Source organism: Squalius cephalus (assembly GCF_949319135.1).
Source record: "Squalius cephalus genome assembly, chromosome: 23".
NCBI classification, from domain to species: Eukaryota; Metazoa; Chordata; class Actinopteri; order Cypriniformes; family Leuciscidae; genus Squalius; species Squalius cephalus.
In genome coordinates, this window is record NC_137144.1 from 16593668 (window position 1) to 16607652 (window position 13985).

At 35.3% G+C, this 13985-nt stretch overlaps 1 protein-coding gene across 1 annotated transcript in view; it reads right to left on the reverse strand.

Annotated features, from left to right (window-relative positions):
* celsr1b (cadherin EGF LAG seven-pass G-type receptor 1b) overlaps positions 1-13985 on the reverse strand; it is a 44277-nt gene that overhangs the window by 18151 nt on the left and 12141 nt on the right. Inside the window, exons 2-6 of the mRNA XM_079859898.1 lie at positions 11439-12077; positions 8660-8882; positions 7055-7170; positions 5833-5921; positions 1290-1447 (exon numbers count right to left, since the gene is read on the reverse strand). Of these exons, the coding sequence (XP_079716024.1) occupies positions 1290-1447; positions 5833-5921; positions 7055-7170; positions 8660-8882; positions 11439-12077 (1225 nt within the window). The remainder of the gene's footprint in view (positions 1-1289; positions 1448-5832; positions 5922-7054; positions 7171-8659; positions 8883-11438; positions 12078-13985) is intronic.

The window sequence follows — 13985 nt, forward strand, 5'->3', positions numbered from 1 at the left end:
CATCTGGGCTTCACATTCTGGCGGATAGCAGTGCATTTAATTTACAATTCATATTGTGAACCATAAATCCACATAGATCTGTAGGTTTATGGGTCAGCACTTACTGCAAGCATATGGTCTTACCCTAGCAGTTGCATTTCAGAGGCTTTACAGACCATATCTCCACTTAACTCTAGGATCTCCACCATCTAACACTGTGTTGTTCTCCACACAGAGAGACAATTAGCCTACAATAGCAAATCCCAGCTGTAGATAAGCCGAGAGTGTGTTCCCATTGTAGAGCCCATAAAACTTGTTTGACGTGAGACAGAGTGCAGATTGATGGAGATTAGGGGAAAAATGGAGTGAAATGGGAGAAGCAGAATGCTCTGTAATCTCCTTTAATGATCAGCTATTCAACACCCGTCGGTGGTTAGCATGCCTTCGTGTACTCAAGTTCCTATGTCCCGTCACACTCTCCCTTTCAGCACACAATATCATGTCCGTGAGGGCTTTAGATGGTGGAAACATGAATGAATGTGGGAGACAGAACTGACAGACTGGGAAGTGCAATTTATCAGGAAGGGATCACAAACTCCACATGAAAACTCCACATGAAATCACAATTCCTTAAAAACTCAATGTTTTGTAGCTTCTGCAACCCATTTTACTTCTGCAATGTCACATATTTCCATAAAAAGATGTTAAAGAAGATTGTAGGCATTGGCCAGGCTAGATGTTCTATTTCAAAGGGAAATACGTCAACCCAGAAAAGAAATCTGCCCTCAACATGCAATTTCATGATATATTTAATATATGGGGGCTTCAATAAAAAATATATTTTTAAATAAATAAACAAGTATTATAAGTATCAATAATAAATTATATATATATATATATATATATATATTTTTTTATGAATATGCTGTTTCACTCTTAAATACGCCACACTACGCAAGTATTGTGCAAGTTTCATGTTGACTTTAAGAAAATATTTATCTCTTTTGGCCTGTTTGGGTCAAAATGTTTTTTAAATAATAATAATAATTATTATTATCATCAGAGTGCTGATGTCAATAAAGCAAAGGGATAAATAAAATATATAAATAATAAAATAATATTTATATTTAACTCTGCATAATAACAATAATCTAAAAATCATATATTAATAAATAAATATAAATATAATTATTTTTTATTATTATTTTTTATTAAATTTTTTTATTCTTGTTGAATATTCACTAAATATGCCACACTTGTAAAATGGGTTTTAAAAAGCAGTCTCACGTTTACTTTAAGAAAACACTTACTTCTTTTGGCCTGTTTGGGTACCACTGGCTGCACAGCTGTAGTTCCCAATCTGTCCCCCGAAACGCAGAGCCATGGCCACATCACAGTCATCGACGGCAACCACTGCAACCTTTTCCTCAGAGGGGCCATGAGGGACGCCAAGACTCCCTATATTAGGCTTGAATAAAAAAAAGTTGTGTCTTTAAATCTTAACAGTTAAAATTTAATGGTAATAACAAAGATAATTTGTGGCCTCCAACAGTTATCTGGACACTAAAGATTAGCTTAAAACAATGTATGTAGTTTCTAAACACTGTTAAAATTCAAGAGATTACATATTTAATTGTATTAACAGAAAAAAAACAAAAGTAAATTTCAAGTATGTCAAATGTAAATGTTACAATTATTTACAGTACTGGTATAAATAGTTTTATTTACACAATAAAATATATAGATGCTTTTATAATTCATAAATTCATAAATTCATAATTCAAAAATCATCTAATGTAATGAAGATCACACATGTCTCTTAAATCTTCTTCTAAAATCTTGGAACATAATTTCAAAGTTTGCGGATCGGAGCAATGATAGATTTTGTTTGTTTGTAATCTCTAACACACAGCATGAGATGATTGTTTACCCCTCTGTGACATTCTGGCCTCAGCTCATCTAATTGGATTATGCCAACGAGACGCTGGCACAGAGGAGATACCAGACAAAGAGAGCACATCATTTCATGTACAACCTCCCCAGAGACCCAAATGGCTTCCACAAAACTGCAGAAATTTGTATTATCATCTGGCAACACCCTTCCCCCACACAAGAGGTTTTTTGAAATTTTCTCAGCTCATTAAAATTGATTTTGTGGTGCGAATGATGTGTTGAGTTGATCTTTGATGTCTGCCCTGTGGTGTTAAAAAATTTCCAAGTGACAGTTTGGTGTGATGTGAACATCACTCGCTCCTGAAGACTGCGGTCACCATTCAAACTAAGTCTATCTAGTTATCTGTGTAGCCTTTGCTGAAATAAAAGAGAAAAAAATAACAAATTTGTCTGTTACCAGAACAACAACGATGATAAATTTGCTGCAAATTATTGCAACATAATAATAATAATAATTATTGTTGTTGCTATTATGCTGCCTATAAATCAAAGTGATAATTAATATTAAATGACTGTCAATATTTATATTCAACATTGCATAACAATAAATAACTAAATGTTAATATTTATATTCAACTCATTGTTATTGTATATGTATAAATGCTAAATAAATAAGCCTCTAACTAAAAATTCAAATATTCATAAATCAGATGCCATATTCCTCTCAGTTGCTTCCTGAGAGAGGAGATGAAAAGGGAATGCAAGTAGACTGATAAACTGGTCAACAAGGAAATCCATGAATGGGAGAATTCCTATACTCTGACGTAAGTGTCATGGAATAAATCCAAAGGATCATGGCCTGAAGCGGACTACTCAGTCAACAGCAGTCAATTTAGCTTTAAAAAAAGGTGTGAAAACCTGGTGAAAAAACAGTTTGAGACACTTTTAACAGACCGAATACCATTCAAATATCATGTTTCTACTGCTAGGACGTGCATCTCTTTACAGTTTTTATCAGGTGCACGACGAACATGAAGAAAAGAAAACTGATTCAGGATCAGAGTGTTCACGACCCGAGGTCACCGCAACTCAACCATCTGCCACTCATAATAAGGATCCGCTTCCATTGTAACGCTTTAATGATCCCCAAATCTCTGCTGTCTTGAGTCCAACAACGAAAATGAACTCAATGACAAGCTCAGGAACACACATGCACACAAATCCCGACAACGGCTATTAACCTCCACCCTTGTAACTCATCAGCCTTTTTGTTTCAAAGATCAAAACAACGGTTCATGGATTCCGGGGGCTTACACATGAGTTTAAAGAAAAAAGAAAAAAAATCAGTGATCTGTTTCAGATAGGAAAACAAATGTATTGTATTATAAGGTAGAAAAGGTTGGGCAACAAGATGCTCTGTTTGGGGTCAGTGAAAACCTAAAGCTGTCTGTAATAGCTCAAAAAATATACTTTTTAAATACAGGTAGGTATTTAAAGCTTCTTCTTAATCGTATGAGAACTGACTATAAAACAAATGTCATCTGATTATCACACTTCAAACGTCCTCCATGTCCTTCAGATACAAAATATGTATAAATGCAATGAATTTTTACATGCTAAGCTTTTATTACTGGTGTAACCAGTGTAGAACTATACTGATGCCAATTGATTTTGTTTTCTTTTAATAAATTGTTCTACCATGAGAATTTAGCAAAGTCAACTAAATACTTTTCTTTTGAACTTTCTATACATCGAAGAATCCTGTAAAAAATCCACTAAAAAATTAAGCAGCACAACTGTTTTCAACATTGATCATAATAAGAAATGTTTCTTGATTTCTGAAGGATCATGTGACTCTGAAGAATGGAGTAATTATGCTGAAAATAAATATATGAAGATTTTGGTCAAATAAATGCTGCCTTGGTGAGCATAAGAGACTTCTTTCAAAAATATAAAAAAAATCCTACCTACCCCAAAATCTGTAGTGAAAAAATCATTGGGGTCTCTGGACATCAAACATAAAAACAGTAAGTCTCAAAAAACCATTAACTGCCAAACTGTGAATAATGCAAAAATCTTTCCATAATCAAAGGATTGTTTGTAAAAATCAGAGTAGGCAGTCACTTGCTGAGACACTTTAAAATGAAGAGTAACACTTCAAAGCATCACTGCATTACAGCTGCGCCCTGTTGGGTTTGCTTATTATTACTCAAGGTAAATATCTGAAAGTGTCTTCAAAGACAACTCGAGCCTATAGACAAAATAACACATAGGTTGAACTTTGGAAAGCAAAGATCAATGGGTTCAAATAGAAGTGATTTACATAGTTTTTGAGACACCATTTCACAATATGGTATGGCAGACAATTCAACCAAATCTTGTTAGAAACTTTCGGACATCAAAATAGAAACGGCCAAACGGATGTCGCTAAAGACCCGAATATGTAATAATGATTGCCAAAACATTCATGCATTTAAGGGTTAACTTCACCACAACCTTACCATATGGTCAAATTATCTTTCATTATTTTTTTTTTATGAAATAAAAAAGCATTCAGGAGATTTACAATAATAGTCTGGGTGTTTTTATGTTCATGTGCAGCAGAAGAAAAAAAAGCATGCCATCTGGCGCTTTTAGAAACTCCAAGTGTGTCATTGTAGTCCCAGATTAACTCAACAGGGGGTTTGCTATTGTCTGCGTTCCTGATCAGACTATATTGAGCTTGGACTTGTTAAATGACAGGGTTAAGGGGGAGATATAGCCACAATGGAGCAAGCACGACATATGCATGGGGGGGAAAAGGACATTGAATCTAAATAGACGTCTTTAGAGTCTGATCTTTAGAGTTTACAAGTGTAAATGGTGCTCCAATCCAATAATACACTCGCTAACTTGCATGCTACATTATATTATATACATTTTGGATGCAACTACTGGTCTGTGTTGGGCTTTCATCTGTTTAGTGCAACTTGGGTCGAGGTTAAAAAGAAATTAAGGACCATCAAAAAGAGAAACCTTCAGCATGTTGACTCAGGGACAAATGTTGCTTTTTAAAGAGACTTCAGTGAGATTTTCTAAAGGTTCATTATGTTTCAATTCAGGAATACTGAGATAGATTTAATTAGTTGCTAAAAAAGCTTTCTTTTTTATTTTATTTTTTACAAATATTGTTTTAATGTAAGGCAGCATGTAAATAAGGTTACTAAAAGGTCACTTAGGAACATAAGAAGGGGTTAATGAGCTTATTGCATTCAAGCTGAATTTAATTGCATGTGTAACTACAAAAGGTTAAGGTTTTCGTAATTCAGCAACAACAAACAAAAAAAACTTGAGAACTACTGCTTCAAAACATGAAGAACAAGGATTGAATACCTTATTAAATAATACTATGAGTTACAAAATACTCTTAAAAACAAAACGCTGTGTAATAAGACACCCAGGTAAAAGAGAAGACACAACTAGCTTTTGGCCGTGAAACATGACACATGACATATTACACACGCACCAAACTTCATGAAAGCTGCATTTCAGCAAATGAAATATGAGGGTTGAAAAACTGAACAAGATAAAAGACGTAGAAATACAAGATGTTTCTTTTGACTAGAGTTCTTAGAAGGTGCTGTGAACTTTGATACAGCTAGAGATGCCGCTGATATCACGTGTCTTCTTTCATGAAATATGGACACAGAGGCAATGATCTCATCAAGAAGCACGCGACTTGTGAGACTTTCTCTGGCATAGGACCAAAAAATTCACAAAGTACAATCAGAACAAATTTGTGCATATTCTTTGTAAAACCATTCTTGCATAATGCATTGCACAATCAATGCAATTATGTGCTTAATGAATTTAAGAACGACGTAAACAGCATTTCATTTTGCTAATGCTTCATGAATTAGGTCCATTGACTTTCACTACATTGACCGCCCCTTCTCATTGTGTTCAGTACAAATGACTTACCTTGTTGTAGTAATGTAGATGTACAGTGTGCCATTGTCCATTGCTAACCCCACCAGCTACAAATGGAGTCACTGTGGTTTTAGATTCTCCTAAACAAAAATAACAGGAAAGAGGAAACCATTTCTTCAGTAATTTTGCTAGTGATAATCGCATTTCATATATACATAACTTAACACAATATGCAATACAATACAATTCCCAAAACACTAAATTCCAGACTAACAAAATGGCTCCAAAGCACCTTGAGTATTTTAATATGTGTGGCATTTTTCCAGTCTAGTGGACAAAAAAAGTAAATCATTATCGAGGAGATAATGACATGTCAGGACCTCCCATGTCAGCACTTTCCCTCAGTGCATACACTGTTAAATATCATAGTTGTTTATATCTCTCTCCAACTTAATTAAGTTGAGTGATGGCTAGTAAGCTGGGATGGACCTTTGACCTCTGAGGGTTCATAATTTACCAGAATCACTGTGTTGTTTGATGTTTTGCATTCCAGGAAAGTGAAGGAAATGCCTTTCACTGTCTTTATTCTCAGCTCATGTGGACGGGTGACCCTCAGTATTGTGGTTAGACGTAACAAGCATCTGCTAATACTAGGACACTCTAGAGATGAATTCCACTATCGTGTTTCCTTTGGAAAAAAAATCTGACCTGTTAAAAAGACAGTACGTGGTATTTCACGCACACTGACTAGACAGTAACTCTTGTTGATGTGTGAGGTTCAACAAAACAAAGGAACAGGTAGACAGAGGAAGTGTGTTTTAATGCTCTTTGGCCACCTGCTTCCTTTGGCACAGCTCTGGATGAGCAAATACGCACTAATGTTTGGGATTTGACACTCAAAAAAAAAGTAGATGAATATTCAGGACTCTAAGGCTTTGTTCAAATTCAAACCGATTGAAAACCAGTTAGTTGTTAGTAGTTTGAGCAACAAAACAAAACTACAAACTTGATCCAATACAAATATATGTAGTTTAAAATCTGATTAAAAATGTAAAAACTTTGAAAATATGTGAAGGTGTCATCATTCACAAAGATTTTTTTGTATATATTTTTTTTAATGCATTGGTTTCTTGGGTATTTTCATTAAACAAAAACATTGGGTACTGTTCTTAAAAAAAACTAAACTAAATTATTAACATTCTATTTTTATATTAAAACTAAAAATACAGATTAATTGAATGGTGCCGTTTAGAGATGAAAGTCAACTACTTACCAGCAGAGAAGGTCAGCTGGATTTGCTCTTCGACAATTTCAATCGCAATGAAATCATGCCTTTCATTAAACCTGCCATTATAAAGCAGCAGGCTGTTTCTCTCCCTGGTAGCAAACCTATGAATAATTAAAAAAGAAAAAATTCAAAACCTAAATGCATCATAATTAGCTTGTTCAATTCGAACCTTAATGCATAACAATTAGCTTGTTCAATTCAAAGTGTAAAGTAAGATCCACAGGCTATTTCAAAAAGTTTCTTAAATAGGTTTAAAAAAAATGTTTTACACCAGATTTATCATATATTCATCAGACATTCTATTTTAATAAATATTAATTTCTGATCCACAGATCAAGAGTCCAGGAACATCCTAAGATCACTCACAACAAAAACATGCATGCTTGACAGGAGAGTAAAAAAAGATAGGGAGTGGAGGAAAAGGAAGTGATAAAAGCTGCCAAGAGACACAGCTAGAGGTAATGACGCTGTAATGGACGGGGGAAACTGATACTCTGATGTTTGCCAACCTCTGGTATCTCAGTTGGCCCTGTGGTGAGGGCACCTGGGATTTTTGCAGGGAGAGGTGTCAGATTGCACATGGCAAAGGGGCAGACTCACAGGAAGTACGAACAAAGATACCTCACTGCACGCGGCATCCTGTTTTCATGTTTGTCATGAGAAGACCTTGTGTGGCTGGTATGCATTCGTGTCTAATTTGCTAGATTGGTTACATGGTAATTAATAAATGGCACAATGGGAAAGTGAGGAGACGTGGTAGAGGTTAAACAGGTGTTTACCCTTAGAAAAGTTTTAACAGCAGGACATTTTCCCAGGATAGAACTGCATGAGATTTAGATGCGAATCAGATGTTATTAACTAAACGTGACAAAAATCATCTAAAAAATCAAAAATCATATAAAACGAAATAGAAATATGTCAAAATAATACAAACTAAACTGAAACTATCAAAACCAAATAACTAAACCTGAACTAAAATATAAAATATATTAATATAGTATTAAAATTTAAATGTGTTATTTTGACTAATAAAATGTAAAAAAAAATTTTTTATTTTAACATATTTAAAATATTTGTATTATTATTTATTAAATAAAATGTATTTTATGTATTATAAGATTATTCTTTTTAAAGTATTAAAATATGATTTTATTAATAAATGTATCATTTTATTATAAGATATTTTTATTTTAATAGTATTAAAATATTATTTAATTAATAATATATCTAATTTAATTGTTTATTATTGGATATTTTAATAGTATTAAAATCTTTTTATTTTAATAGTATTAAAATATTGTTTTATGAATGTGTAAAATTGTATTGTTATTACGGAATATTTTAATAGTATTTTATGTATTATTATTTATTCTAAGATATTTTATTTTAAAAGTATAAAAATATTATTTTATTAATAACATTTATTTATTATCAGATATTTTTATTTTAATAGTATTTAATAGTAATAAAAAATAATGGTAACCATCGGCTAATAGACAATGTTGTCTAGAGAGGTAAGTGCATGGATGGATGGGTGGATGGCTGGGTGGATGAAGTGATAGATGGCGTAACTCTAGAGGGTTTACTGACATGAAGGAGAGGGTGAAGTGGAATCTCTGCCTCAGGCCTCTGAAGGTGACGAAGGACTGGCCAGGGAAGCTGCGTGTGGTCATCTCACAATAGGGCTTCTCGTACTCGCCGTCAGGACACTGGCACAGGAAACCTCCCACCAGAAGGTCCACACACCTGCCTCCGTTCTTACACACACCTGGAACACAGCGGCCTGAGCGCGTGTTCACCTCACAACGCTCTCCTGAAAAGGAAATACCCGAGAAACATTACTACAACAAACTGCTTTTTATGTTTTCTGAGGAAAATACGAGTGGTGTGAAAGTTAGTTAATTGTCTAGGGTATTGGTGCCAAGGTGTTGCTGTGCAGTGCTTGAAGAACCTTTTTCCACAATAAAGAACCTTTTGTGCATTGAAATGATTCCATGGATGTAAAAGGTTCTTCGTTGAACCATAGATGCCAATAAATAACCTTCCTTTTAAAGAATGTAAAAGGTTTTACTGTGATAGGTTTTACTGAATTTGAATTTGCAGACAAAAGTTCAAGTTGTTAAATTCTGACACACTCCACCTTATGGTTTGCTAAATGGTGACAGAATTTTCATTTTTTTTTGTTGAACTAATTCTTTAATAAAATGGACAGTTCAGGTTCTGGATGCTGATTGGTCCTTCCATTAATGCTAAAAGAGGTAACAACCCCACATTTCATACGTCCACTGACACATACTAAGTGCAATCCAGCCATGGAACTCAATTTCAGATAATAATTGGAAACTTGTTCCCTTCACCCAACCTTCTAACCCAGCCACTTGAGTGAGCTTAGTTTTAGTTCCAACAGGACAAAGGCTTCCAGTTCTGTCCAAACGAGAAGGTTTCAGAGAAAGCGTTGACCACCATGTCCTCTTTGCTTAGTGATTCCAGGCAGGCTGCTGTGCTCACTGACCCAGACTAACCTTTGTTCATACTCTAAAGAAACAGGACCAAAGCCAAGCAACAGAAGAACAATGAAAGAGCCCTGGTGGTCTGTAAGACACCTGTTATGCTCCACTAGCCTCATAATGGGACGTGAGATCTGGGGTGAACCGATGACGGCTCGCTATTGGAAGATGCTGCAAGCAAAAGTGACATCATTCACATTGTTACAGGTAGATGTTTGCCAGAGGGTTCCTTTGATATTTACCACGGTAAACGTTTTTGAGGTTGTGTTAGGGGCATTTGACCAAATTAAGATTAAATTCAAGAAAAACACGTAGCTGAAAGATGAGACTGCTTAACTTTATATTGCAATAAAGGTCAACTGAACCTGATGATTTTGTTTCCAGAGTGTTTTTTTAGCAATCTTTACAAATATGTGCATACATGGCCCAAAAAATATTTTTTGCCACACTTTTGACAGCAGGTGAAATGAAAATAAATAAATAAATATTAATGACCATAAATACTAAGGTAACACATTACAATAAGGTCTCATTTTTAGCATTAGTTAAGGCATTAACTATCGTAAACTAACAATGAGCAATATATTTTTTACAGCGTTTATACAGACAGATAGATAGACAGATAGACTGTCAAAGATAGATAGATAGATAGATAGATAGATAGATAGATAGATAAGTCTTTGTATGACCTTTATATATATAGTTTGTTTGGTTTGTTTTCACTGAGATAGACGCACCCGTAGCACAGGACACAGAAACATGCCGATAACAATCTTCCCAAAAATCCATCACCATGCTGACAAATGCAGCAGCTGCGGAACAAACATCTGAGGTTTGCTTGGAAGACTTTACCTTGTTGCACTTGTAATCCTGTATCTCTGATTCCAGGCCAGCTCGGTGTGCACACTATTGTGTACCTGCCATTACCTTGACAAGATCTGGGCCCAGAGGAACTATGTCGACTGGGACACACAAAAGAGGTTCCAAAGAGGTAATGATCCAAATGTCGGTCAGATAATCCCTCATTTCTGAGGAATTAAAGGGATACATTACTCTGTAATGAGAGAAACCCATGAGAGGAACTACAGAGGCCACTGTCAACACCTCTAGTTATGACCACATACTACCTGAGGGCTTGACAGGGCAGGGGTTCACTACTCTTTACTGTAGTTAGGAAACCTGAGCTGACAAACAGACAGAAGCTGTCAAAGTGAATGATCCAGTGCGGGAGCTCCGAACCTCGGGACCGAGGGTCTGGATACCGTTCCTGCTGTCAAACTTACACAGGATAATTCCTTCCAACAAGAGCTTATCTCCTTTCAAGTTATGACAGAAGCAAAACTAATCGCGCTCTCAACAGTCTCAGCAACTGAGAAGAAGACAATTTGCAACCAAATTTAAATAAACCATACTATATCAAAACACAGGTTATTGATATTTGCAGTGTTTCCAAAGGCACACATACCTATTAGCCTAACTATAGCTTGGATTTGGGTTAGAGATGTGAATAAACCCCTAAACCTAAGCATTAAAAGTCAGCAAGCAACTTTTTGACGTGAATCATACCTCAAATCATGCCGTTTGTTGAGAAGAGGTGTTGTATTAATTTTCTAGGCAAGCAGACTTGCAATTTTCACTTGGCCGCCGATGAAATGGGTCAATTATTGTGTGTGTGCTGTATTCAAAATTTAATTGACAATGCCTCTTAATTCTAAATTCAATCCCCAAAGTGGCCAAAAGGATACAATTCAAATTTGAATGTAAAGATTTAAAATGAACTGACATTCAAAGAAATTCTTGTAACTGAAATGTTAAACTAAAACAAGCAATAATAGATAGATGATAGATTAACAGATACTGACCTGTGAAATCTTGCGGGCACTCACAAGTGAACCCCCCCTCTCGGCTGCGGCACTTCCCGTTGTTCTGACACGGGCCTGAGTAACAAAGGTCCACCTCCGTCTCACAGTAGTCTCCAGTGAATCCGTCAGGACACCGACACCGTAACCCGTTCACGGGGTGTATGGGCCTGAAAAGAACCGTGTTGGATGCCACGAAGGGAGCCGTACTGTCAAACTTCAGAACGGCTACACACTTCATGTAGTTCTCACAGGGCTCACGCAGACAGATATTATCATCAAACGGCAGGACACGCTGAGTTGAGATTAGCCTCAACAAGGTGCGGTTAAGGTACATCTGCTCCTGCAGTTCCTCTGATGGGAAATAACGTCCCGGAGCTCCACCCGGGAGCAGGGCCGAGAAAGTGACGTTGAGAATGCTGCCGCTAACGTCCGTATCATTTTGGACGTTGAAGACGAAGACGCCATCGGGGCTGGTGGACAGGACCGCGGCTACACCTTCAGTAAAGAGTGAGAGCAGAGGGGAGAGGAAACGCTCCTGAGACATGTTCTCCAGACGAACGGTGATGCTGTTCGTCAACATGTCATCCGTAATGATGGTCACACGTAGGGTGCAGAAGGCTGAGACCTGGTGGAGTCCATCTGTGAAGACACAAAGTACATTGAGGGAGTCGATTAATGTTTAAACCAAAATGAATGCCATGTCAGGAGCTGGCAGGTGGTAAGTTTACATTCTTGAGAGTGAGATGAACTTTATGAACATGCTTGAACATGGAGCTCAATTCATGTTGCAATGTGACCAAGCACTTCTACCTTCACAGTTTTATGATCATTATTCACACTGTTTGAACAGCATTACAAGGTTGGTTGTGGATGAGGTGTTGATTGCCGGTTGTAATTTTTTTACAAGGAGAAGTATAAATACATTATTCTGATCTGATACTTATTTGAATACAATAATAGAATATATCTGATACTGCAAAATATATATATATAATACTGCTTGTATTAGTATTATTATTATTAGTAGTAGTATTAATAATAAATAGGGATGCACCAATATGAAAATTTTGGACGATACTGATAACTAATAATTCTTTATATTTGAAAGCCGATATCTGATATATTGGCCGATAAATCTTAATCCAAAATTGTATATAATTTCTGAGAGCCTAATTACAAAAACAAAAATCTCACCATTAAAAGCCATGTCCCAAGCAAACAATTATAATGTTCTCATTATGATTTTATGTAGCCTATATGACTGACTTGCGCTGCACATGTTGCACTTACTGTATTTTCCTTTTTGAAGTAATTCCAATCATATTTCAAGCAATTCAAAACCATCATGGCAAACAGTGTGCATCTGAAGTGTCTCAGCTAAAGGACATAAAAAATTTTTATTGGCTTTAATATATCAGCCAAATTTTCTTAGCGGGCCAATAACGATAACATTAAAAATGAACATATATCGGTCAATACCAATATGGTGGCCGATATATCATGCATCCCTAATAATAATAATAATAATGTTATGATAAATAAACAAATGAATGAATTGTATTGTATATGCTTTTGTTGTTAATAATATTATAATATAGAAAGAAAATGAATATATTATTCTGATGCTTATTATAAAAATATTGCAAAAAGTTTATTATTATATAATATTATTACAATTTATTTATAATAAATAATTTAATGTAAAAATTATGTTTATTATTGTCATTAATTAATATATTAATAATTTATTTATACATACACACACACAAATTTGTGTGTGGTGATTCCATTGAAAATGTTGGCAGAGCAAATACAACAATCTGAACTACTAGTCTGACGGCCAGCAGAAAAAAAAAATCCACCTTCCTTTTCATTCATCCCCACTTTATCATTACCAAATGTTGAAAAGTGTCTAAGTGTTGTGTTGTACATCTGGCCACTGTCACATTTGCCCTGTCCTTTTGTTTGACAGGCATTGTTCATGGTCCAGCGTATTCTTTAGTACCAATTGCGGGCTCCTAGTGTAAAGGGCCCCTATGTTATGTGAATGGAGAGAGCTATAATTGCAGGACAATGAGGACATGTTTCCACTCTGTTACACTGTCTTTTCACATTCTGTCAGCCAAGCCAGACATGCAGTTGCAGACACAACAAGGAGTTTCTCTTTCTAGACGCACACGCATTTGCACATGCACACAAAAACGCCACGCATACACATTAAATTATATTAATTCATACTTTACATGCACAAACACAACAGTTGAACAAGTCACAGCTATTGCAATCATATTCCATTTAAACAATTAAGTTTAACAAACATCACCCTTCTTATTTCCATTTTATATTATAACTAAGGAGATGAAATAATATTTAAATATCATAGGAATTCTTGCAAAAAAAAAAAAAAAAATGCACAATAGTGATCATCACAGGCATAGGTAATTAAAAATATATATATTTCCAATGCAAGAAAGTTTTCCATCTATGTTTTTACTGTAGAAAATATTTTGACATGAATTATTTTGATTAATGCAATTATTTCAATTA